We start from the raw sequence: 27,127 nt of genomic DNA, 5'->3' as shown, positions 1-27,127 counted from the left end.
GGTTTTCTTTTATTGTTCCAATAACGGCCACGAATTGAATCAGTGAGTTCAGAAATATTCTTGTCAAGAATTTTGTTAACAATTGAATTATTTTTTAACCAAAATTTACCAGCTAAATATTGTCTTCGAAGATACAAAGGAAAAAGGCATAATTCGCTTTCCATCACGTGGATGGGAGTGGTCCTAATAAAGCCGCCAATAGTACGCATTGCCTGATTTTGAATTTTGTCTAATTTATTTAAAAACGATTGAGGACTATTATTATATAAAAAACTACCATAGTCAATGCGACTCCGAATAAAAGAAATATATAACTTACGCAAATGTTTAGGGTGTACTCCCCATCCTGGCCCCGCTAAAACTTTGAAGATGTTAAGGAATTTTTGGACTTTGATTACAATTTCATTAATATGTTTTCCCCACCTAAGCGATCTGTCCAGCCACATACCCAAATATTTTACACAATCAACTACATCGAGCGGCCGATTGTTTACATATAAATGAAAATTCATGAAACGATTTTGTGGTCGTTTGGAAAAAATACAAATTTTGCTTTTAGACGCTGAAATATCTAAATTTAAATCAAAACACAACTTACTTCACCTGTCAAGTGCCAACTGCAATTTTGTTCTGGCATCATTTAAATTATTTGAACTGCAGTACAAAGTAAGGTCATCTGCGTACTGTGAGAAGCAAATATATATAAGAGCTTTACAAATTCGAATTGTCCCAATATTAAATAGGAGAGGGGACGCGGGGTCCCCTTGAGCTAGACCACGAGCCGTGCTCCTTATTATCAGAAAATCCGGGCCCTCAATACTTAAAAATCTTTCAATAAGAAAATTCCAGAAGTATATACAAATTTTTGCTCCCAAATTAAGCTCATCCATATATTTTAAAATGCTAATAAAATCAATATTGTTATATGCATTTTCTAAATCAATAAAAACTCCCACTGTAAATAGATTTTTAGAAAAACCTAATTGTATGGCTGACGTCACACAAGCTAAGTTATCTAAGGTAGACCTTCCCTTTCTAAAACCCTTGGTCTCTTCCATAAATATGTTATTGTGTTCGAAAAACCATTCAATCCTTTTGTTAATAACCGAATGAAATATTTTGCATAAACATGATATTAAGGATATCGGTCTAATTGATGTTATTGACGAAGGGTCTCGTCCGGGTTTAGGTATAGGTGTGATGCGCACCTGGCGCCACTGATAAGGAACAAAACCGGTCGTTAAAATTTCATTATATAATTTCAAAAGAATGTCAAGCCCATTATCTGGAAGATTTTTGATCATAGAAAACGAAATGTCGTCACAACCTGGGGCGGTATCTTTAGATTTTATACATTTCAGAAGCTCATATTTAGATATTTGACTTTCTAGCAACGAATTTTGAGACTGAAACTGAGGGCGTGGTGTAGAACAGTAATCGGGACATAATTCGTTCAGAAGATTTTGTGCTACATCCTTTGCAATAGTAAATTTATGACTTCTGAAACCTTTTAGCCATCTCATACGACTCCACATATTATTAACATTAGTAGATTCATCAATAGAGGAACAAAATTTCTGCCACGATTCAGTTTTCGCTTTTCGTATTAATTTTTGAGCAGTTTTAATTTTATCCTGCAAAATATTCAAATTATGAGGAGTTGGATTTTGCCTAAAAAGGGATAAGGCTCGCCTGCGCTCCGCTACTGCTTTTGATAAATTTATATTCCAAAATGGTTTTGGTTTGAAATTGTTAGTGGGACACGTAGGTAATTTAAAGAAAGGAATGTTACTATTAGCGGCCGTATTCAAAATGCCAACAAAACGGTCATAGTAAAGTTGTAAGTTATCGATATTTTCGAATAAATAATTATTTTGAAAAATAAGATTTTCTACACAAGTCGCGTAAGAAGACCAATTGGCCTGTCGAAAATTGCGTTTTTTAATGAAAAAGCTACAAAAATTGTCCGGATGAGATAGTTTTATCATAAGGTGGTCACTCCCTAGATTTTCATTTGTAACAGACCAATAAAATTTATGAAAAATATCTGAAGACACCAAGGACAAATCAGGTGACGACCGTTGAAAAACCCCGTCCACCAGTTTCAATCGTGTAGGAGTACCATTATTTAAAATTATTAAATTATTATCAATTAGAGCATCAAAAATCTGCATACCTCGAGAATCCGTTTTAGTTGACCAATTAGAATGATGACCATTGAAGTCTCCAAGAATCACGGCTCGCGAGGACACTTGCGAAAACACACTATCCCAATCATTTTGAGTAGTCTGGATATTCGGTGGACAATACACACAAATCACGTCACGAATATAATTACAATTCAAAATTTTAATAGCTATTAATTCAATGCCAGAACAGTTATTTTGCACTTGCCACAATCGACATTTTAACGACTTATGTGAAAATATAGCAACACCTCCCCAACCGTCCTGTCTGTCTTTTCTATGAACATTATAGTTTTTAATAGAAATATTAATATTTGGTTTAAGCCAAGTTTCACAAACGGCCGCAGTGTGAATTTTATCTAAATGCAATATTTGTTCAAAATCAACTAATTTAGGTTTTAGGCTCTGGGCATTCCAATGTAAAATATTAATTTTAAGTATTTTATCCATCAAATATTTTAAATAAGAAAGACAAGTCCGGTGGGTTTTCAAATATTTTAGTTATTAACCATTTTAAAAATATTTTAATCGAATTAAACATTTTAGTTTTAAAAGATTCGCGTTTCATAAAAATTATTCTTTTAAGTTTGGTCAACAAACACCTAAACGATAAACCTCTCATATCGTCATCTATTTTTTCTTCACTACTGTCTTCCTCGGAACTATCACTTGTACTTTGTGTGTTACATCTTTCTTGATCCGGCAAATTAAGTTGAAATTCTGTATCGTTTAACTCCGTTATAACAATGTCTTCTTGTGATGTAGATTGCCTCTTCTTTTCTTTACTTTTCTTTTTCAAGGATTTTTGTTGTGACGTACTGGCCCTGGGTTCCTCTGAAACTTGATTAGAAATTTGTCGTGACGTACTGGCACTGGGTTTCTCCGAAACTTGATTAGAAATAGGAAAATCGCTACGATCTCGTTTTACAACGTTGGCGTAAGAGGGCCTTGAAGTATTTTTAGGGTTCCGTACCTCAAAAGGAAAAAACGGAACCCTTATAGGATCACTTTGTTGTCCGTCTGTCCGTCCGTCCGTCTGTCAAGACCCTTTTTCTCAGGAACGCGTGGAGGTATGAAGCTGAAATTTATATCAATTACTCAGGTCTACTGTCCCTTGAAGCTGTGAAAAAATCAAACTTCTAAGCCAACCTAATCAAAAGATACAGCCGTTTATGCCGCAAATTTTCGACACTTGCAAGGGAATCAAAACCTACAGGGTGCTTCCCGTGAACTCAGAATCTTGAAATTTGGTACGAAGCAACGTCTTATAGCATAGATAAAAGAAAAATTACGAAAACCATAAATTTTTAGTTACATCACATAATATATTTTTTTTAATAATTTTAAACTTACTACCCATTTCCTCATAAACGCGTAGAGGTATTAAATTGAAATTCATACCAAATACTCAGGTCTATAATACCTTTAAGCTGTAACAAAATCAAACTTCTATGTCAACGCAATCAAAAGAAACAGCAATTTAAGCTGCATATTTTGAAACTCGCAAGTACTCGCAAGGGAATCAAAACCTAAAGGGTACTTCCAGTCGACCTAGAATCTTGAAATTTGGCATGAAGCAACGTTTTATAGCACACATAAAGGAAAAATTCCGAAAACCTTAAATTTTTAGTTACATTACAAGATATATATTTTTTAATAAATATAAACTTATTACTTTTTTCCTCATGAACGCGTAGAGCTATCAAGTTGAAATTCATATCAAATACTTAGATCTAATTGCCTTTAACCTGTGAAAAAAAAAAAAATTCTAAGTCAACGCAAAAACGCAAAACGCAAAAGTACAACCATTGATACCGCATATTTTGAAACTCGCAACTACACGCAAGGGAATTAAAACCTAAAGACCACTTCCCGTTGACATAGAATCTCGAAATTTGGTAAGAAGCAATAGCTTACAGCACAGGTAACAGAAAAATTCCGAAAAGCTTAAAATTTTAAGTAGTTATACCACCAAAAAAATTGTGATTGTAAACATAATTGTAGTTACAGCAATGACCGCGAGTTATTATACTACGAGTATGTATGGGGAGGGCAACATTTTTCAAACGGCAAAGACGACCTCACTCATCGTCATTCAATCCCGATGTTTTGGTGAATGTAGCTGTATAATCTAAATGCGTCCTAACTGCTTAAAGTGTTATACTTATAATTAAATTCAATGACATATGTGTTAATATAAAATAAAGGATTACTTAAACGATAAAGAGATCTTTGTCTTAAATTTATGCTCCTCCATCTTTCCCCATTGTAATGTTATGAATTTCATTTTGCAATAAAAATACCATAGTTATGACTCGATTGTCGTAATGAACGAACTTTGTAAACCTTGCAGGTTTGTACGGAACCCTCGGTGCGCGAGTCCGACTCGCACTTGGCCGGTTTTTTTTGAACTTCTGGGAGCTCATGATTTTCTTCATTAGTTCTGGGCTGCGAGAAAGGTGGAATATAAAGATCTAATGCTTTTCTGTAGGAACAATTAAACTCGCCCATAATTTCACGCAGTTTTCGTTCTTTAGAGTAAATAGGACAATTTTTATCGAAAGCAGTGTGATTGCCCTGACAATTAATACATTTTAAAGATGTAGTTTCACATCGTTCGTGCTTACCGCAACATCTTGGGCAATAAAAATTTGTTGATGGACACATTTTACGAGTGTGGCCGAATGTCCAGCACTTAAAGCATTGGGTGGCCGGAAAAATGTATGGCTCCACTTTTACTCTCATTTCAAAAATATAAAGGAAATTTGGCAACGAAGGCCCTTTAAAAGCTACTCGTATTTTCTCACAGTTTGACCATCCCTCGTCGTCTTTATTCTTGCGTTGTAAACGTCTAACATTTATAACTTCAGATGAACATGAAATAGACGATAATAATTCCTCTTCAGAAAGATCTAATTCGATATCCTTTATTATCCCATACGATATACCGACTTCAAAAGGACGTTGAAATCTCCAACCCAGCTGTACAAAATAATCGGAGTTAATTAAATTATCAGGGCTCTCGTCATTATCAAATTCCACACAAATCTTGAATGGGTTAATATACTTGACTCTGATAATATGGGATATATTTTGATTCTTAAATAGTTTAGCGAGTGCAAATTGTTTAGGAAACATTTCCTTACATGTGATTATTAGTTCAACAGTATGTTTTAACTCTCGTTGTCTCTGTTTTCGACTTTGTACCTGCGTCCACATGTTTTCATCATCGTCAATTTCGTCTCTTCTTCTTTTTTGTATTTTTTCTGCATTCTTTTCAGCCATAGCGTTCTCCGAATTCAGTTGTGTAAGTTCATCAAGAGTTATTTCGACTTCGTTTTGCGTATTAATTCTTTCTACTTGATCTAAGTCATCCAGATTTGTATCTTCTTCCATTGCATTTAAAGCGCACAATTGCCTGAACGAACATTGATCGGCCGAGGCCGGCCGGCGCGAGTAGGTACAGCGCGACGTACGTATGCACCGAGCAAAATTATTTACACTGCACTGCCAATACGTCTACGCACTAGCATGCGTCAAACGAGACTGATCTTTTGTTTTTATTTGCCGGTGTTTGTGTAGATGGTTCCCTCAAAAAAGCCTCCATTGCTAAAGCCTGCCGATTTGTTTGTGACGAAGCCTTGATCCGAGAAAGGGTGTTTTTATCCTCGATCATTCTTTCACGATGAAGTACTTTTTTGATGGATCCCAAAAACGCTTTTAATTTGGCCATTGAGTTTAGAGACTTCTTAATTTCATTTTTATCTCTCTCTTTCTCATCCTCTTTTTTGTCCTCCCGTGATGCTTGGAGTCGTTCACTTGCGGAGGATGAGTTCGTCTTATTGCTGGGTTGGGACGCTGTTGGCTGATCATCACGATTCCTTTTGAGGAAGCTTAGGTCATCCCCTCGGTTCTCGTAGACGATTATCTCGTGATGTTCTGAGGCTTTTACTATTCCATAGTAATTTGCAGCCCTGCCTTTGTCCTGTCCCAGTGACATGGCGTCTACGCTGATTATGCGTGGGGTGGTACTGTGTCTTATCCCCATTGCTCCCAACTCCTTCAAAGACGAACATGCCCGTTCAAAGGCTGTTTGCGCGTCCCATTCGAATACTATTATCGTTTTGGTGTCTGATTTCAGTACTCTGCATGGTTGGCCAGCGAAGGTAGTTGTTGGGAGAGCTAAATATTTGCTCATTTTCATGTTCGTCTTTGATGTACTTCCGTTTAGGATTGCTGCTAGTCCCGGTGAGATGTTGACGTGGTTGGGAGTGCTAAGACGGCTGTATGTTATACCCAATGTTTCCGTTGGATTTGACATAAAGATAGGGATCGGCCTTAGTTTAATTTTCGGTTCCCCGTTTTGTCCACGGGCTAGTAATTGTTGGGTTTGCTCTAGGGTCGGCTGTGTTACAATTTCGGTTGAAACTGCCCGTTGTGTTTCTGTGTGTGCCTGTGATTGTGTTGGCGCATGTATTTCTCCTGGCCTGTGGGTTGATGTGAAATGTGTCTGTATGGACGTTGGAGTTTGTGATCGTGTGCGTTGTGTTTGATTTCGTGTGTGTTGTGTTGATGTGTTTGTTATTACTCGCCTTGGTGTATAGTTTAATTTGTTGTGGCCTGTGTATAATGTTGAGCCATTTGCTGTGGCTGCACTGGAGACAACTTTGCTAATGAATACCATCAACGGTTCTCTGGTGGCTTTTTCCTCCATGATGGTAGGGAGGGTTGCCTGACTTAGCTCCATTTCCAGTTGTATTTCTAAGTCAGACCTGTTACTACCAAACCTTGGGCATTCAATGAGCAGGTGGAATATTGTCTCGTCCTTTGCGTGGTCACAAATGCAGGAGGGGCTGTCTTTAAGGTGGAAACGATACAAGTATGCTGCGAATCCTCCATGACCGGTCATAGCTTGCACGTGTGTAGGCGTCATTGTAGCGTGCCTTAGTATTTCCCACGCCTTTTTAACAGTGGGGAAAAAAACTTTTGTGACCGATCCGGTTGAGGAGGATTGGTATCTTTCCTGCCACTTAACTGTTGTCTCCTCCCTTATTTTCCTCCGTATATAGGACATTGGCACTCTGTTGTAGTCTGAGGCCGTGTCTATGGTAAGTGCAGCCTTTTTTGCCAGTTCATCCACTCTTTCGTTTCCTGGAGTACCCATGTGCGCTTTTAGCCAGTATAGCCGCACTTTTCTACCTTCCTCTGTTATAGCTCTTAGGTCTTTCTTCATTTCGATCGCAAGTGGGTGAGTTACCAAAGGATTTCTGAGCATGTTTAGTGACGATTTGGAGTCACTCATGATGTTAATTAAGCTTTCCTTTGATGTCCTTGCCAATTGGATCGCTCTATAGAGTGCATAGATCTCAGATTGGAAGACTGTATTGTGCGGTTCTAGGTGGAAAGTGGAGTGTCTGGTTTCCCGGCCGTTATTCCACCACGTTAGAGCAGCTCCGGTTTTCCCCTCTATTTTACTTCCATCCGTGTATATTTGGGGGCCGGTTATTTGGTGTTCCTCGGTGGGGCTTTGGCTTAAGCCAAAAAGGGTGGTTATAAGAGGTTAAAATTTTGATGAAAAATTTTTCTAGTCTTTTTTCCATAGTGCCCCGTTTCCTTCAGTCAACCCAAATGTGTGCCTTACGCTCTGGAGTAAAGGTTGAATTTGTTACTTATGTTCAATTTTGTGGTACTTGAAATATTATGTATTTTGAAACAACATTAAGTATATTTTTTTGTATTTTTTTTTTCATTTATTTATTTATTTAAATCAGGCTACGTAGGCCCATACAATATATACCTTAATGACTAACATACATAAAAATTATATAAACTTAACAACTACACATTATCACGAATTAACGGCGACGTGACGCGCGCTTCATTCCGGAGTCTCCCCCGTATTAAAATCGCTTTGAAATGTACAAAATAAATAAGGACATAACGTGATGACTGATGATATTTTATGGTGTTGTGTGTATATTGTATCCATATACAACCATATGATGGCAGTTTTCGCCACGTTCGTCTAAAGCCTTGTCGAGCTGTAGACATGAATTGCAAGTAAACTTGCATTTTGTGATTAAAAAAAATGAATCATATTATTATGATTCATAATATGATTCTCCAAATAGACTATTTGAAAAGCAAACAGCCCCGCTGAAAAGCCAGCAGAAATGGAAATCGCGAAACAAATCGACATGAGTAATAAAAAAGTATTAAAAAAAATTAAAGATTACTTACTTTTCTTAATATCTTTTTTCAAAATTACTCGTATAACCATAATAAAAAATATTACAAATGAAGAAAATGATTTTTTAAATATTTTTAAACAAAAATACACTCGGGGACTGCCGAGGTAAAGTAGCTGTTGCATAATATTTTTAAACAATATTTTGTTGTTTCCCATCTCAAGCATTTTTCCTTTCTGTGCTAAACTTCCAGTATAATATAATGATAGAAAATCAATTATTTGGAAAAAATATGTATATACAGTGCAACCATAATAATATTATAACGTATCTCAATATAACGATTTCCTCGATTTAACAAATTCTTCGTAATTCCCTTGAATTGTCCTTAAGAGTTAATATAAAATATACCTTTACATTGCTAATATTTTTGCGAATAACCTCTTTATAACGATTTTTTAAGTATCAAGAAAAAGTATAAAAATACCTTAATATGTCATTACATTTAAGTAATTAATGTTCCAATCTGAGTGCGACAGTGAGTGCGGCAGTTACAACTTATATCGTTCCGTTTGTTCTGGACTTCTGGTGGTTTAATTCTAAATCTAAAATTATCGAAGTGACGTTCGCTAAAGACAACCATAATAATTATGTATATTATACCTTTTAAAATACTCACCAAAACCCCGTGCTATCGCCGCTGTGCATAAACGGAGTATGTCCCACGTGTTTTTTTTTAAGTTTGGTCTGAGTATTTTCTACAATGGTGTGGACCCTGAAAGTCAGATCCAGGTACGTCCAAATACTGGTAACGCTCAGCAGGAAAAGTACGCACGAATAGTATTTCTTTGTAACGCACTGTCAGTAAGAACAGGTTTTTCGCCAACGCAGCGAAAGTGTTAACAAGCTATATTATGTAAATCATTATAAATTATAAAAAAAACAATTAATTTCAGGTACTTCTTGTCGGTGTCCTTGTCCTTATGTGTATAATATGTTCTATAAAAGGCTATGTTATACAAGATGACAAAACACTTGAAGACGAAAAAAGTGTGATGAAAAATGACCCGCCTGAAAAAAATATTTTCACTCAGAACAGTATACATAGTAATGAATCAGCAATAATAATTAATGATGGTGAAAAACCAACAACAACGACTTCAAATGTACAATTGAATAAAAATATACGTAATACCACAAGGAGTAAAACACAACACATGTATAAAAATATCAAAATGACAGAATCATCAAAAACAGACAATATTTCCGAAAAAAACGCTACCGAAGCAACCCAATCGACTACTTCAACATCGATACCAAGTAATCTTGGACCCGAACTGTCAAAGGAATTGCCATTAACAACTACAACAATGGCAACTGAAAGGAACGTAGACGTCACCACGTCTGCTAGCACAATCCTTGAAGTTACAACACAACTCCAGTCTCAAAATATTGAATCGACAGACAAAACAACAACAGACAAGATTTCCGAAACAAACGCTATTGAACAAACGCAGTCGGCATCTTCCTCATCGACACAAAGTAATGTTGGAACCGAAGCGTCAACGGAATTGCAATTTACAACTACACAAACTACAATAAAGGCTACTGAAAGGAACTTAGACGTCTCCACGTCCGCGAGCTCTATCAGTGATGTAACAACAAAAGAGCCGTCTGAGAATATCGAATCGACAGACAAAACAATAACAGACAATATTTCTGAAATAAACACTACTGAACAGACGCAGTCGCCATCTTCCAAATTGACACAAAGTAATGTTAGACCCGAAGCGTCAACGGAACTGCCATTCAGCACTACAACAATGGCAACTGAAAGGAACGTAGATGGTACAACGTCTGCTAGCTCTATCAGTAATATAACAACACAAAACCCGTCTGAGAAGATCGAATCAACAGACAAAACAACAACAGACAAGATTTACGAAATAAATGCTACTGAACAAACTCAGTCGCCATCTTCCACATCGACACAAAGTAATGTTGGACCCGAAGGGTCAACGGAATTGCCATTTACAACTACAACAATGTTAACTGAAAAGATCATAGATGGCACCACGTCCGCTAGCTCTTTCAGTGATGTTACAACACGACACCCGTCCGACAATATTGAATCAACAGACAAAATAACAACTGACAAGATTTCCGAAATAAACTCTTCTGAACAAACGCAGTCCGCATATTCCACATCAACACAAAGTAATGTTAGACCCGAAGCGTCAAAGGAATTGCTATTTAGCACAACAACAATGGCAACTGAAAGGAACGTGGACGTCATCACGTCTGCTGGCTCTGTTAGTGATGTTACAATGCAACACGCGTCTGACAAAAACGAATTGCCAGACAAATCAACAACAAACAAGAATTCCGAAATAAACGATACTGAACAAACGCAGTCGCCATCTTCCACATCGACACAAAGAAATCTTGGACCCGAAGCGAAAACGGAATGGCCATTCAGCACAACAACAATGGCAATTACAAGAAACGCAGACGTCACCACGTCTGCTGGCTCTGTTAGTAATGTTACAACGCAACATGTGTTTGACAATATCGAATCAACAGATAAATCAACAACAGACAAGATTTCCGAAATAAACGCTACTGAACAAACGCAGTCGCCATCTTCCATATTGACACAAAGTAGAGCTGTATCCGAAGCGTCAACGGAATTGCCATTTACAACTACAACAAAAACAATTGAAAAGATCGTAAACGGCACCACGTCCGCTAGCTCTCTCAGTGATGTTACAACACGACACCCGTCTGAGAATATAGAAACAACAGACAAGATTTCCGAAATAAACGCTACTGAACAAACGCAGTCAGCATCTTTCACATCGACACAAAGTCATGTTAGACCCGAAACGTCAACGGAACTGCCATTCAGCACAACAAAAATTGCAACTGAAAGGAACATAGATGTCACAACGTCTGCTAGCTCTATCAGTGATGTAACAACACAAAACCCGTCTGAGAATATTGAATCGACAAACAAAACAACAACAGACAAGATTTCCGAAATAAACGCCACTGAACAAACGCAGTCGGCATCTTTCACATCGACACAAAGTAATGTTGTACCCGAAGCGTTAACGGAATTGCCATTCAGCACAACAACAATGGCAACTGAAAGGAACGTAGACGTCACAACGTCCGCGAGCTCTTTCAGTTATGTAACAACACAAGAGCCGTCTGATAATAAAGAAACAACAGACAAAACAACAACAGACAAGATTTCCGAAATAAACGCTACTGAACAAACGCAGTATGCAACTTCCACATCGACACAAAGTAATGTTGGACCCGAAGCGTCAACGGAATTGCCATTCAGCACAACAACAATGGCAACTGAAAGGAACGTAGACGTCACGACGTCTGTCACAATACAAGAGCCTTCTGAGAATATCGAATCAACAGACAAAATAACAACAGACAAGATTTCCGAAATAAACGCTACTGAACAAACGCAGTCGGCATCTTCCACATCGACACAAAATAACGTTACACCCGAAGCGTCAACGGAATTGCCATTTACAACTACAACAAAAACAACTAAAAAGATCGTAGAAGGCATCGCGTCCGCTGGCTCTTTCAGTGATGTTACAACACGATACCCGTCTGAGAATATCAAATCAACAGGCGAAACAGCAACAAACAAGATTTCCGAAATAAACTCTACTAAACAAACGCAGACGCCATCTTCTACATCGACACAAAGAAAAAAAAAAAAGCTTCGAAAAAGACATAAAAGACCCGAAGCTTCAACGGAATTGCCATTTACAACTACAATAATGGCAACTGAAAGGAACGTAGACGTCACCACATCTGCAACCTTTTTAAGTGATGTTACAACGCAACACGCGACTGACAACATCGAATCAACAGACAAATCAACAACGGACAAGATTTTCGAAATAAAGGCTACTGAACAAACGCAGATGCCATCTTCCACATCGACACAAAGAAATCTACCTGAAGCGACAACGGAATGGCCATTCAGTACAACAACAATGGCAATTACAAGAAACGGAGAAGTCACCACGTCTGCTAGCTCTGTTAGTGATGTTACAACGCAACATGCGTCTGACAATATCGAATCAACAGACAAATCAACAACAGATAAGATTTCCGAAATGAATAATACTGAACAAATGCAGTCAGCATCTTTCACATCGACACAAAGTCATGTTAGACCCGAAACGTCAACGGAACTGCCATTCAGCACTACAACAATTGCAACTGAAAGGAACGTAGATGTCACAACGTCTGCTAGCTCTATCAGTGATGTAACAACACAAAACCAGTCTGAGAATATTGAATCGACAAACAAAACAACAACAGACAAGATTTCCGAAATAAACGCCACTGAACAAACGCAGTCGGCATCTTTCACATCGACACAAAGTAATGTTGTACCCGAAGCGTTAACGGAATTGCCATTCAGCACAACAACAATGGCAACTGAAAGGAACGTAGACGTCACAACGTCCGCGAGCTCTTTCAGTGATGTAACAACACAAGAGCCGTCTGATAATAAAGAAACAACAGACAAAACAACAACAGACAAGATTTCCGAAATAAACGCTACTGAACAAACGCAGTATGCAACTTCCACATCGACACAAAGTAATGTTGGACCCGAAGCGTCAACAGAATTGCCATTCAGCACAACAACAATGGCAACTGAAAGGAACGTAGACGTCACGACGTCTGTTACAACACAAGAGCCTTCTGAGAATATCGAATCAACAGACAAATCAACAACAGACAAGATTTTCGAAATAAACGCTACTGAACAAACGCAGTCGGCATCTTCCACATCGACACAAAGAAATCTTGTACCTGAAGCGACAACGGAATGGCCATTCAGTACAACAACAATGGCAATTACAAGAAACGGAGACGTCACCACGTCTGCTAGCTCTGTTAGTGATGTTACAACGCAACATGCGTCTGACAATATCGAATCAACAGACAAATCAACAACAGACAAGATTTCCGATATAAACGCTACTGAACAAACACAGTCGCCATCTTCCACATCGACACAAAGAAATCTTGGACCCGAAGCGACAACGGAATGGCTATTCAGCACAACAACAATGGCAACTGAAAGGAACGTAGACGTCACGACGTCCGCGAGCTCTTTCAATGATGTAACAACACAAGAGCCGTCTGAGAATATAAAAACAACAGACAAAACAACAACAGACAAGATTTCCGAAATAAACGCTACTGAACAAACGCAGACGCCATCTTCCACATCGACACAAAGAAATCTTAGACCCGAAGCTTCAACGGAATTGCCATTTACAACTACAATAATGGCAACTGAAAGGAACGTGGACGTCACCACATCTGCAACCTTTTTAATTGATGTTACAACGCAACACGCGACTGACAATATCGAATCAACAGACAAATCAACAACAGACAAGATTTCCGAAATAAACGCTACTGAACAAACGCAGTCGGCATCTTCCACATCGACACGAAGAAATCTTGTACTTGAAGCGACAACGGAATGGCCATTCAGTACAACAACAATGGCAATTACAAGGAACGGAGACGTCACCACGTCTGCTAGCTCTGTTAGTGATGTTACAACGCAACATGCGTCTGACAATATCGAATCAACAGACAAATCAACAACAGACAAGATTTCCGAAATAAAGTCTACTGAACAAACGCAGATGCCATCTTCCACATCGACACACAGAAATCTTGTACCTGAAGCGACAACGGAATGGCCATTCAGTACAACAACAATGGCAATTACAAGAAACGGAGACGTCACCACGTCTGCTAGCTCTGTTAGTGATGTTACAACGCAACATGCGTCTGACAATATTGAATCAACAGACAAATCAACAACAGACAAGATTTCCGAAATGTATAATACTGAACAAACTCAGTCAGCATCTTTCACATCGACACAAACTCATGTTAGACCCGAAACGTCAACGGAACTGCCATTCAGCACTACAACAATTGCAACTGAAAGGAACATAGATGTCACAACGTCTGCTAGCTCTATCAGTGATGTAACAACACGAAACCCGTCTGAGAATATTGAATCGACAAACAAAACAACAACAGACAAGATTTCCGAAATAAACGCTACTGAACAAACGCAGTCGACATCTTCCACATCGACACAAAGTAATGTTAAATCTGAAACGTCAACGGAACTGCCATTCAGCACTACAACAATTGCAACTGAAAATAACGTAGATGTCACAACGTCTGCTAGCTCTTTCAGTGATGTAACAACACAAGAGCCGTCTGAGAATATCGAATCGACAGACAAAACAACAACAGACAAGATTTCCGAAATAAACGATACTGAACACACGCAGTCGGCATCTTCCACATCGACACAAAGTAATGTTGGACCCGAAGCGTTTACGGAATTGCCATTCAGCACAACAACAATGGGAACTGAAAAGAACGTAGAAGGCACCGCGTTCGCTGGCTCTTTCAGTGATGTTACAACACAAGAGCCGTCTGAGAATATCGAATCAACAGGCAAAACAGCAACATACAAGATTTCCGAAAAAAACTCTACTGAACAAACGCAGACGCCATCTTCCACATCGACACAAAGTAATGTTGGACCCGAAGCGTCAACGGAATTGCCATTCAGCACAACAACAATGGCAACTGAAAAGAACGTAGAAGGCACCGCGTCCGCTGGCTCTTTCAGTGATGTTACAACACAAGAGCCGTCTGAGAATATCGAATCAACAGGCAAAACAGCAACATACAAGATTTCCGAAATAAACTCTACTGAACAAACGCAGACGCCATCTTCCACATCGACACAAAGTAATGTTGGACCCGAAGCGTCAACGGAACTGCCATTCAGCACTACAACAATGGCAACTGAAAGGAACGTAGATGTCACAACGTCTGCTAGCTCTTTCAGTGATGTTACAACACAAGAGCCGTCTGAGAATATCGAATCAACAGACAAAACAATAACAGAAAATATTTCCGAAATAAACGCTACTGAACAAACGCATTCGGCATCTTCCACATCGACACAAAGTAATGTTAGACATGAAGCGTCAACGGAATTGCCATTCAGCACAACAACAATGGCAACTGAAAGGAACGTAGACGTCATGACGTCCGCGAGCTCTTTCAGTGATGTAACAACACAAGAGCCGTCTGAACATATCGAATCGACAGACACAACAGACAAGATTTCCGAAACAAACGCTTTTGATCAAACGCAGTGGCCATCTTCCACATCGACACAAAGTAATATGAGAACTGAAGCGTCAACGGAATCGCCATTTACAACTACAACAAATACAACTGATAAGAACGTAGATATCACCACGTCTGCTAGCTCTGTTAGTGATGTTACAACGCAACACACGTCTGACAATATTGAATCCACAGCTACAACAACAGATAAGATTTTCGAAATAAACGCTACGGAACAAACGCAGTCAGCATCTTCCAAATCGACACAAAGTCATGTTAGATCTGAAGCGTCAACTGAACTACCATTCAGCACAACAACAATGGCAACTGAAAGTGATATAGACGTCACGACTTCCGCGAGCACTTTCAATGATGTAACAACACAAGAGCCGTCTGAGAATATCGAATCAACAGACAAAACAGCAATAGACAAGATTTCCGACATAAACTCTACTGAACAAACGCAGTCCGCATATTCCACATCAACACCAAGTAATGTTACACCCGAAGTGTCAACGGAATTGCCATTTAGCACAACAACAATTGCAACTGAAAGGAACCAAGATGTCACATCGTCTGCTAGCTCTATCAGTGATGTAACAACACAAAACCCGTCTGAGAATATTGAATCGACAAACAAAACAACAACAGACAAGAATTCCGAAATAAACGATACTGAACACACGCAGTCGGCATCTTCCACATCGACACAAAGTCATGTTAAATCTGAAACGTCAACTGAACTGCCATTCAGCACTACAACAATTGCAACTGAAAATAACGTAGATGTCACAACGTCTGCTAGCTCTTTCAGTGATGTAACAACACGACACTCGTCTGAGAATATTGAATCGACAAACAAAACAACAACAGACAAGAATTCCGAAATAAACGATACTGAACACACGCAGTCGGCATCTTCCACATCGACACAAAGTAAAGTTGGACCCGAAGCGTTTACGGGATTGCCATTCAGCACAACAACAATGGGAACTGAAAGAATCGTAGACGTCACCACGTCTGCTAGCTCTGTTAGTGATGTTACAACGCAACAGACGTCTGACAATATTGAATCCACAGCTACAACAACAGATAAGATTTTCGAAATAAACGCTACGGAACAAACGCAGTCAGCATTTTCCACATCGACACAAAGTCATGTTAAATCTGAAACGTCAACTGAACTGCCATTCAGCACTACAACAATTGCAACTGAAAATAACGTAGATGTCACAACGTCTGCTAGCTCTTTCAGTGATGTAACAACACGACACTCGTCTGAGAATATTGAATCGACAAACAAAACAACAACAGACAAGAATTCCGAAGTAAACGATACTGAACACACGCAGTCGGCATCTTCCACATCGACACAAAGTAATGTTGTACCCGAAGCGTTTACGGAATTGCCATTCAGCACAACAACAATGGGAACTGAAAGAAACGTAGACGTCACCACGTCTGCTAGCTCTGTTAGTGATGTTACAACGCAACAGACGTCTGACAATATTGAATCCACAGCTACAACAACAGATAAGATTTTCGAAATAAACGCTACGGAACAAACGCAGTCAGCATTTTCCACATCGACACAAAGTCATGTTAAATCTGAAACGTCAACTGAACTGCCATTCAGCACTACAACAATTGCAACTGAAAATAACGTAGATGTCACAACGTCTGCTAGCTCTTTCAGTGATGTAACAACACGACACTCGTCTGAGAATATAGAATCGACAAACAAAACAACAACAGACAAGATTTCCGAAATAAACGCCACTGAACAAACGCAGTCGGCATATTTCACATCGACACAAAGTAATGTTGTACCCGAAGCGTTAACGGAATTGCCATTCAGCACAACAACAATGGCAACTGAAAGGAACGTAGACGTCACAACGTCCGCGAGTTCTTTCAGTGATGTAACAACACAAGAGCCGTCTGATAATAAAGAAACAACAGACGAAACAACAACAGACAAGATTTCCGAAATAAACGCTACTGAACAAACGCAGTATGCAACTTCCACATCGACACAAAGAAATCTTGGACCCGAAGCGACAACGGAATGGCCATTTACAACTACAATAATGGCAACTGAAAGGAACGTAGACGTCACCACATCTGCAAGCTTTTTAAGTGATGTTACAACGCAACACGCGACTGACAACATCGAATCAACAGACAAATCAACAACAGACAAGATTTTTGAAATAAAGGCTACTGAACAAACGCAGATGCCATCTTCCACATCGACACAAAGAAATCTACCTGAAGCGACAACGGAATGGCCATTCAGTACAACAACAATGGCAATTACAAGAAACGGAGACGTCACCACGTCTGCTAGCTCTGTTAGTGATGTTACAACGCAACATGCGTCTGACAATATCGAATCAACAGACAAATCAACAACAGACAAGATTTCCGAAATGAATAATACTGAACAAATGCAGTCAGCATCTTTCACATCGACACAAAGTCATGTTAGACCCGAAACGTCAACGGAACTGCCATTCAGCACAACAACAATGGCAACTGAAAGGAACGTAGACGTCACGACGTCTGTTACAACACAAGAGCCTTCTGAGAATATCGAATCAACAGACAAAATAACAACAGACAAGATTTCCGAAATAAACGCTACTGAACAAACGCAGTCGGCATCTTCCACATCGACACAAAGTAACGTTACACCCGAAGCGTCAACGGAATTGCCATTTACAACTACAACAAAAACAACTGAAAAGATCGTAGAAGGCACCGCGTTCGCTGGCTCTTTCAGTGATGTTACAACACGATACCCGTCTGAGAATATAAAATCAACAGGCGAAACAGCAACAGACAAGATTTCCGAAATAAACTCTACTGAACAAACGCAGACACCATCTTCCACATCGACAAAAAGTAATCTTAGACCCGAAGCTTCAACGGAATTGCCATTTACAACTACAATAATGGCAACTGAAAGGAACGTAGACGTCACCATATCTGCAAGCTTTTTAAGTGATTTTACAACGCAACACGCGACTGACAATATCGAATCAACAGACAAATCAACAACAGACAAGATTTCCGAAATAAACGCTACTGAACAAACGCAGTCGGCATCTTCCACATCGACACAAAGAAATCTTGTACCTGAAGCGACAACGGAATGGCCATTCAGTACAACAACAATGGCAATTACAAGAAACGGAGACGTCACCACGTCTGCTAGCTCTGTTAGTGATGTTACAACGCAACATGCGTCTGACAATATCGAATCAACAGACAAATCAAAAACAGACAAGATTTCCGATATAAACGCTACTGAACAAACAGAGTCGCCATCTTCCACATCGACACAAATAAATCTTGGACCCGAAGCGACAACGGAATGGCTATTCAGCACAACAACAATGGCAACTGAAAGGAACGTAGACGTCACGACGTCCGCGAGCTCTTTCAATGATGTAGCAAAACAAGAGCCGTCTGAGAATATAAAAACAACAGACAAAACAACAACAGACAAGATTTCCGAAATAAACGCTACTGAACAAACGCAGACGCCATCTTCCACATCGACACAAAGAAATCTTAGACCCGAAGCTTCAACGGAATTGCCATTTACAACTACAATAATGGCAACTGAAAGGAACGTAGACGTCACCACATCTGCAACCTTTTTAATTGATGTTACAACGCAACACGCGACTGAAAATATCGAATCAACAGACAAATCAAAAACAGACAAGATTTCCGAAATAAACGCTACTGAACAAACGCAGTCGTCATCTTCCACATCGACACGAAGAAATCTTGTACCTGAAGCGACAACGGAATGGCCATTCAGTACAACAACAATGGCAATTACAAGGAACGGAGACGTCACCACGTCTGCTAGCTCTGTTAGTGATGTTACAACGCAACATGCGTCTGACAATATCGAATCAACAGACAAAACAACAACAGACAAGATTTCCGCGTTAAACGCTACTGAACAAACGCAGACGACATCTTCCACATCGACACAAAGAAATCTTGTACCTGAAGCGACAACGGAATGGCCATTCAGTACAACAACAATGGCAATTACAAGAAACGGAGACGTCACCACGTCTGCTAGCTCTGTTAGTGATGTTATAACGCAACATGCGTCTGACAATATCGAATCAACAGACAAATCAACAACAGACAAGATTTCCGAAATGTATAATACTGAACAAACGCAGTCAGCATCTTTCACATCGACACAAACTCATGTTAGACCCGAAACGTCAACGGAACTGCCATTCAGCACTAAAACAATTGCAACTGAAAGGAACATAGATGTCACAACGTCTGCTAGCTCTGTCAGTGATGTAACAACACAAAACCCGTCTGAGAATATTGAATCGACAAACAAAACAACAACATACAAGATTTCCGAAATAAACGCTACTGAACAAACGCAGTCGACATCTTCCACATCGACACAAAGTAATGTTAAATCTGAAACGTCAACTGAACTGCGATTCAGCACTACAACAATTGCAACTGAAAATAACGTAGATGTCACAACGTCTGCTAGCTCTTTCAGTGATGTAACAACACAAGAGCCGTCTGAAAATATCGAATCGACAGACAAAACAACAACAGACAAGATTTCCGAAATAAACGCTACTGAACAAACACAGTCGGCATCTTTCACATCGACACAAAGTAATGTTGTACCCGAAGCGTTAACGGAATTGCCATTCAGCACAACATCAATGGCAACTGAAAGGAACGTAGACGTCACAACGTCCGCGAGCTCTTTCAGTGATGTAACAACACAAGAGCCGTCTGAGAATAAAGAAACAACAGACAAAACAACAACAGACAAGATTTCCGAAATAAACGCTACTGAACAAACGCAGTCGGCAACTTCCACATCGACACAAAGTAATGTTGGACCTGAAGCGTCAACGGAATTGCCATTCAGCACAACAACAATGGCAACTGAAAGGAACGTAGACGTCACGACGTCCGCGAGCTCCTTCAATAATGTTACAACACAAGATCCGTCTGAGAATATCGAATCAACAGACAAAATAACAACAGACAAGATTTCCGAAATAAACGCTTTTGATCAAACGCGATGGGCATCTTCCACATCGACACAAAGTAATGTTACACCCGATGCGTCAACGGAATTGCCATTTACAACTACAACAAAAACAACTGAAAAGATCGTAGAAGGCACCGCGTCCGCTGGCTCTTTCAGTGATGTTACAACACAATACCCGTCTGAGAATATCAAATCAACAGGCAAAACAGCAACAGACAAGATTTCCGAAATAAACTCTACTGAACAAACGCAGACGCCATCTTCCACATCGACACAAAGTAATGTTAGACATGAAGCGTCAACGGAATTGCCATTCAGCACAACAACAATGGCAACTGAAAGGAACGTAGATGTCACAACGTCTGCTAGCTCTTTCAGTGATGTTACAACACAAGAGCCGTCTGAGAATATCGAATCAACAGACAAAACAATAACAGAAAATATTTCCGAAATAAACGCTACTGAACAAATGCATTCGGCATCTTCCACATCGACACAAAGTAATGTTAGACATGAAGCGTCAACGGAATTGCCATTCAGCACAACAACAATGGCAACTGAAAGGAACGTAGACGTCACGACGTCTGTTACAACACAAGAGCCTTCTGAGAATATCGAATCAACAGACAAAATAACAACAGACAAGATTTCCGAAATAAACGCTACTGAACAAACGCAGTCGGCATCTTCCACATCGACACAAAGTAACGTTACACCCGAAGCGTCAACGGAATTGCCATTTACAACTACAACAAAAACAACTGAAAGGAACGTAGATATCACAACGTCTGCTAGCTCTTTCAGTGATGTTACAACACAAGAGCCGTCTGAGAATATCGAATCAACAGACAAAACAATAACAGAAAATATTTCCGAAATAAACGCTACTGAACAAACGCATTCGGCATCTTCCACATCGACACAAAGTAATGTTAGCCATGAAGCGTCAACGGAATTGCCATTCAGCACAACAACAATGGCAACTGAAAGGAACGTAGATATCACAACGTCTGCTAGCTCTTTCAGTGATGTTACAACACAAGAGCCGTCTGAGAATATCGAATCAACAGACAAAACAATAACAGAAAATATTTCCGAAATAAACGCTACTGAACAAACGCATTCGGCATCTTCCACATCGACACAAAGTAATGTTAGACATGAAGCGTCAACGGAATTGCCATTCAGCAAAACAACAATGGCAACTGAAAGGAACGTAGACGTCATGACGTCCGCGAGCTCTTTCAGTGATGTAACAACACAAGAGCCGTCTGAACATATCGAATCGACAGACACAACAGACAAGATTTCCGAAACAAACGCTTTTGATCAAACGCAGTGGGCATCTTCCACATCGACACAAAGTAATATTGGAACTGAAGCGTCATCGGAATTGCCATTTACAACTACAACAAATACAACTGATAAGAACGTAGATATCACCACGTCTGCTAGCTCTGTTAGTGATGATACAACGCAACACACGTCTGACAATATTGAATCCACAGCTACAACAACAGATAAGATTTTCGAAATAAACGCTACGGAACAAACGCAGTCAGCATCTTCCAAATCGACACAAAGTCATGTTAGATCTGAAGCGTCAACTGAACCACCATTCAGCACAACAACAATGGCAACTGAAAGGGATATAGACGTCACGACTTCCGCGAGCTCTTTCAATGATGTAACAACACAAGAGCCGTCTGAGAATATCGAATCAACAGACAAAACAGCAACAGACAAGATTTCCGAAATAAACTCTACCGAACAAACGCAGTCCGCATATTCCACATCAACACAAAGTAATGTTACACCCGAAGCGTCAACGGAATTGCCATTTAGCACAACAACAATTGCAACTGAAAGGAACCAAGATGTCACATCGTCTGCCAGCTCTATCAGTGATGTAACAACACAAAACCCGTCTGAGAATATTGAATCGACAAACAAAACAACAACAGACAAGAATTCCGAAATAAACGATACTGAACACACGCAGTCGGCATCTTCCACATCGACACAAAGTAATATTGGAACTGAAGCGTCAACGGAATTGCCATTTACAACTACAACAAATACAACTGATAAGAACGTAGATGTCACCACGTCTGCTAGCTCTGTTAGTGATGTTACAACGCAACACACGACTGACAATATTGAATCCACAGCTATAACTACAGATAAGATTTTCGAAATAAACGCCACGGAACAAACGCAGTCAGCATCTTCCACATCGACACAAAGTCATGTTAGACCCGAAGCGTCATCGGAACTGCCATTCAGCACTACAACAATTGCAACTGAAAGGAAACTAGATGTCACATCGTCTGCTAGCTCTATCAGTGATGTAACAACACAAAACCCGTCTGAGAATATTGAATCGACAAACAAAACAACAACAGACAAGAATTCCGAAATAAACGATACTGAACACACGCAGTCGGCATATTCCACATCGACACAAAGTAATTTTGGACCCAAAGCGTTAACGGAATTGCCATTTAGCACAACAACAATGGCAACTGAAAGGAACGTAGACGTCACGACGTCCGCGAGCTCTTTCAGTGATGTAACAACACAAGAGCCGTCTGAGCATATCGAATCGACAGACACAACAGACAAGATTTCCGAAACAAACGCTTTTGATCAAACGCAGTGGGCATCTTCCACATCGACACAAAGTAATATTGGAACTGAAGCGGCAACGGAATTGCCATTTACAACTACAACAAATACAACTGATAAGAACGTAGATGTCACCACGTCTGCTAGCTCTGTTAGTGATGTTACAACGCAACACACGACTGACAATATTGAATCCACAGCTACAACTACAGATAAGATTTTTGAAATAAACGCTACGGAACAAACACAGTCAGCATCTTCCACATCGACACAAAGTCATATGAGACCCGAAGCGTCATCGGAATTGCCATTTAGCACAACAACAATGGCAGATAGGAACGTAAACTTTACGACGTCCGCGAGCTCTATCAGTGATGTAACATCACAAGAGCCGTCTGAGCATATTGAATCGACAGACATTACAACAACAGACAAGATTTCCGAAACAAACGCTATTGAACAAACGCAGACAACATCTTCCACATCAACACAAAGAAATCTTGTACCTGAAGCGACAACGGAATGGCCATTCAGTGCAACAACAATGGCAATTACAAGAAACGGAGACGTCACCACGTCTGCTAGCTCTGTTAGTGATGTTACAACGCAACACGCGTCTGACAATATCGAATCAATAGACAAATCAACAACAGACAAGATTTCCGAAATAAACACCACTGAACAAACGCAGTCGGCATCTTCCACATCGACACAAAGTCATGTTGGACCCGAAACGATCACGGAATTGCCGTTCAGCACAACAACAAAGGCAACTGAAAGGAACGTAAACGTCAGGACGTCCGCGAGCTCTTTCAGTGATGTAACATCACAAGAGCCGTCTGAGCATATTGAATCGACAGACATAACAACAACAGACAAGATTTCCGAAACAAACGCTATTGAACAAACGCAGAAGACATCTTCCACATCGTCACAAAGAAATCTTGTACCTGATGCGACAACGGAATGGCCATTCAGTGCAACAACAATGGCAATTACAAGAAACGGAGACGTCACCACGTCTGCTAGCTCTGTTAGTGATGTTACAACGCAACACGCGTCTGACAATATCGAATCAACAGACAAATCAACAACAGACAAGATTTCCGAAATAAACACCACTGAACAAACGCAGTCGGCATCTTCCACATCGACACAAAGTCATGTTGGACCCGAAACGACCACGGAATTGCCGTTCAGCACAACAACAAAGGCAACTGAAAGGAACGTAGACGTCAGGACGTCCGCGAGCTCTTTCAGTGATTTAACGACACAAGAGCCGTCTGAGAATATCAAATCAACAGACAAAACAACAACAGACAAGATTTCCGAGTTAAACGCTACTGAACAAACGCAGACGACATCTTCCACATCGACACAAAGAAATCTTGTACCTGAAGCGACAACGGAATGGCCATTCAGTACAACAACAATGGCAATTACAAGAAACGGAGACGTCACCACGTCTGCTAGCTCTTTCAGTGATGTTACAACACAAGAGCCGTCTGAGAATATCAAATCAACAGACAAAACAACAACAGAAAAGATTTCCGAAATAAACGCTACTGAACAAACGCAGTCGCCATCTTCCACATCGACACAAAGAAATCTTGTACCTGAAGCGACAACGGAATGGCCATTCAGTACAACAACAATGGCAATTACAAGAAACGGAGACGTCACCACGTCTGCTAGCTCTGTAAGTGATGTTACAACGCAACACGCGTCTGACAATATCAAATCAACAGACAAATCAACAACAGACAAGATTTCCGAAATAAACGCCACTGAACAAACGCAGTCGGCATCTTCCACATCGACACAAAGTCATGTTGGACCCGAAACGACAACGGAATTGCCATTCAGCACAACAACAATGGCAACTGAAAGGAACGTAGATATCACAACGTCTGCTAGCTCTTTCAGTGATGTTACAACACAAGAGCCGTCTGAGAATATCGAATCAACAGACAAAACAATAACAGAAAATATTTCCGAAATAAACGCTACTGAACAAACGCATTCGGCATCTTCCACATCGACACAAAGTAATGTTAGACATGAAGCGTCAACGGAATTGCCATTCAGCAAAACAACAATGGCAACTGAAAGGAACGTAGACGTCATGACGTCCGCGAGCTCTTTCAGTGATGTAACAACACAAGAGCCGTCTGAACATATCGAATCGACAGACACAACAGACAAGATTTCCGAAACAAACGCTTTTGATCAAACGCAGTGGGCATCTTCCACATCGACACAAAGTAATATTGGAACTGAAGCGTCATCGGAATTGCCATTTACAACTACAACAAATACAACTGATAAGAACGTAGATATCACCACGTCTGCTAGCTCTGTTAGTGATGATACAACGCAACACACGTCTGACAATATTGAATCCACAGCTACAACAACAGATAAGATTTTCGAAATAAACGCTACGGAACAAACGCAGTCAGCATCTTCCAAATCGACACAAAGTCATGTTAGATCTGAAGCGTCAACTGAACCACCATTCAGCACAACAACAATGGCAACTGAAAGGGATATAGACGTCACGACTTCCGCGAGCTCTTTCAATGATGTAACAACACAAGAGCCGTCTGAGAATATCAAATCAACAGACAAAACAGCAACAGGAAAGATTTCCGAAATAAACTCTACTGAACAAACGCAGTCCGCATATTCCACATCAACACAAAGTAATGTTACACCCGAAGCGTCAACGGAATTGCCATTTAGCACAACAACAATTGCAACTGAAAGGAACCAAGATGTCACATCGTCTGCCAGCTCTATCAGTGATGTAACAACACAAAACCCGTCTGAGAATATTGAATCGACAAACAAAACAACAACAGACAAGAATTCCGAAATAAACGATACTGAACACACGCAGTCGGCATCTTCCACATCGACACAAAGTAATATTGGAACTGAAGCGGCAACGGAATTGCCATTTACAACTACAACAAATACAACTGATAAGAACGTAGATGTCACCACGTCTGCTAGCTCTGTTAGTGATGTTACAACGCAACACACGACTGACAATATTGAATCCACAGCTACAACTACAGATAAGATTTTTGAAATAAACGCTACGGAACAAACACAGTCAGCATCTTCCACATCGACACAAAGTCATATGAGACCCGAAGCGTCATCGGAATTGCCATTTAGCACAACAACAATGGCAGATAGGAACGTAAACTTTACGACGTCCGCGAGCTCTATCAGTGATGTAACATCACAAGAGCCGTCTGAGCATATTGAATCGACAGACATTACAACAACAGACAAGATTTCCGAAACAAACGCTATTGAACAAACGCAGACAACATCTTCCACATCAACACAAAGAAATCTCGTACCTGAAGCGACAACGGAATGGCCATTCAGTGCAACAACAATGGCAATTACAAGAAACGGAGACGTCACCACGTCTGCTAGCTCTGTTAGTGATGTTACAACGCAACACGCGTCTGACAATATCGAATCAATAGACAAATCAACAACAGACAAGATTTCCGAAATAAACACCACTGAACAAACGCAGTCGGCATCTTCCACATCGACACAAAGTCATGTTGGACCCGAAACGATCACGGAATTGCCGTTCAGCACAACAACAAAGGCAACTGAAAGGAACGTAAACGTCAGGACGTCCGCGAGCTCTTTCAGTGATGTAACATCACAAGAGCCGTCTGAGCATATTGAATCGACAGACATAACAACAACAGACAAGATTTCCGAAACAAACGCTATTGAACAAACGCAGAAGACATCTTCCACATCGTCACAAAGAAATCTTG

General features: G+C 40.0%; 1 protein-coding gene and 1 long non-coding RNA gene across 2 annotated transcripts; both read left to right on the top strand.

The window, feature by feature from the left end:
• The first annotated feature begins 8,987 nt into the window (after positions 1–8,987).
• Positions 8,988–9,954, top strand: LOC121737036. The gene is made up of 3 exons (XR_006037093.1): positions 8,988–8,998; positions 9,469–9,472; positions 9,721–9,954. It is a non-coding gene; the product is annotated as an uncharacterized LOC121737036 (long non-coding RNA).
• Positions 9,955–14,829: 4,875 nt separating this feature from the next.
• Positions 14,830–19,022, top strand: LOC121737409 (serine-rich adhesin for platelets-like). The gene is made up of 2 exons (XM_042129082.1): positions 14,830–17,624; positions 18,935–19,022. The coding sequence occupies exons 1-2, from the start codon at positions 14,830–14,832 to the stop codon at positions 19,020–19,022; spliced, it is 2,883 nt and encodes a 960-aa protein (XP_041985016.1).
• The last annotated feature ends 8,105 nt before the right edge of the window (positions 19,023–27,127 follow it).

This window comes from Aricia agestis, chromosome 20 (genome assembly GCF_905147365.1).
Source record: "Aricia agestis chromosome 20, ilAriAges1.1, whole genome shotgun sequence".
In the NCBI taxonomy this organism is placed as follows: Eukaryota; Metazoa; Arthropoda; class Insecta; order Lepidoptera; family Lycaenidae; genus Aricia; species Aricia agestis.
Note: the sequence above shows the minus strand (reverse complement) of the source record. Positions and strands in the feature narration are given on the sequence as shown.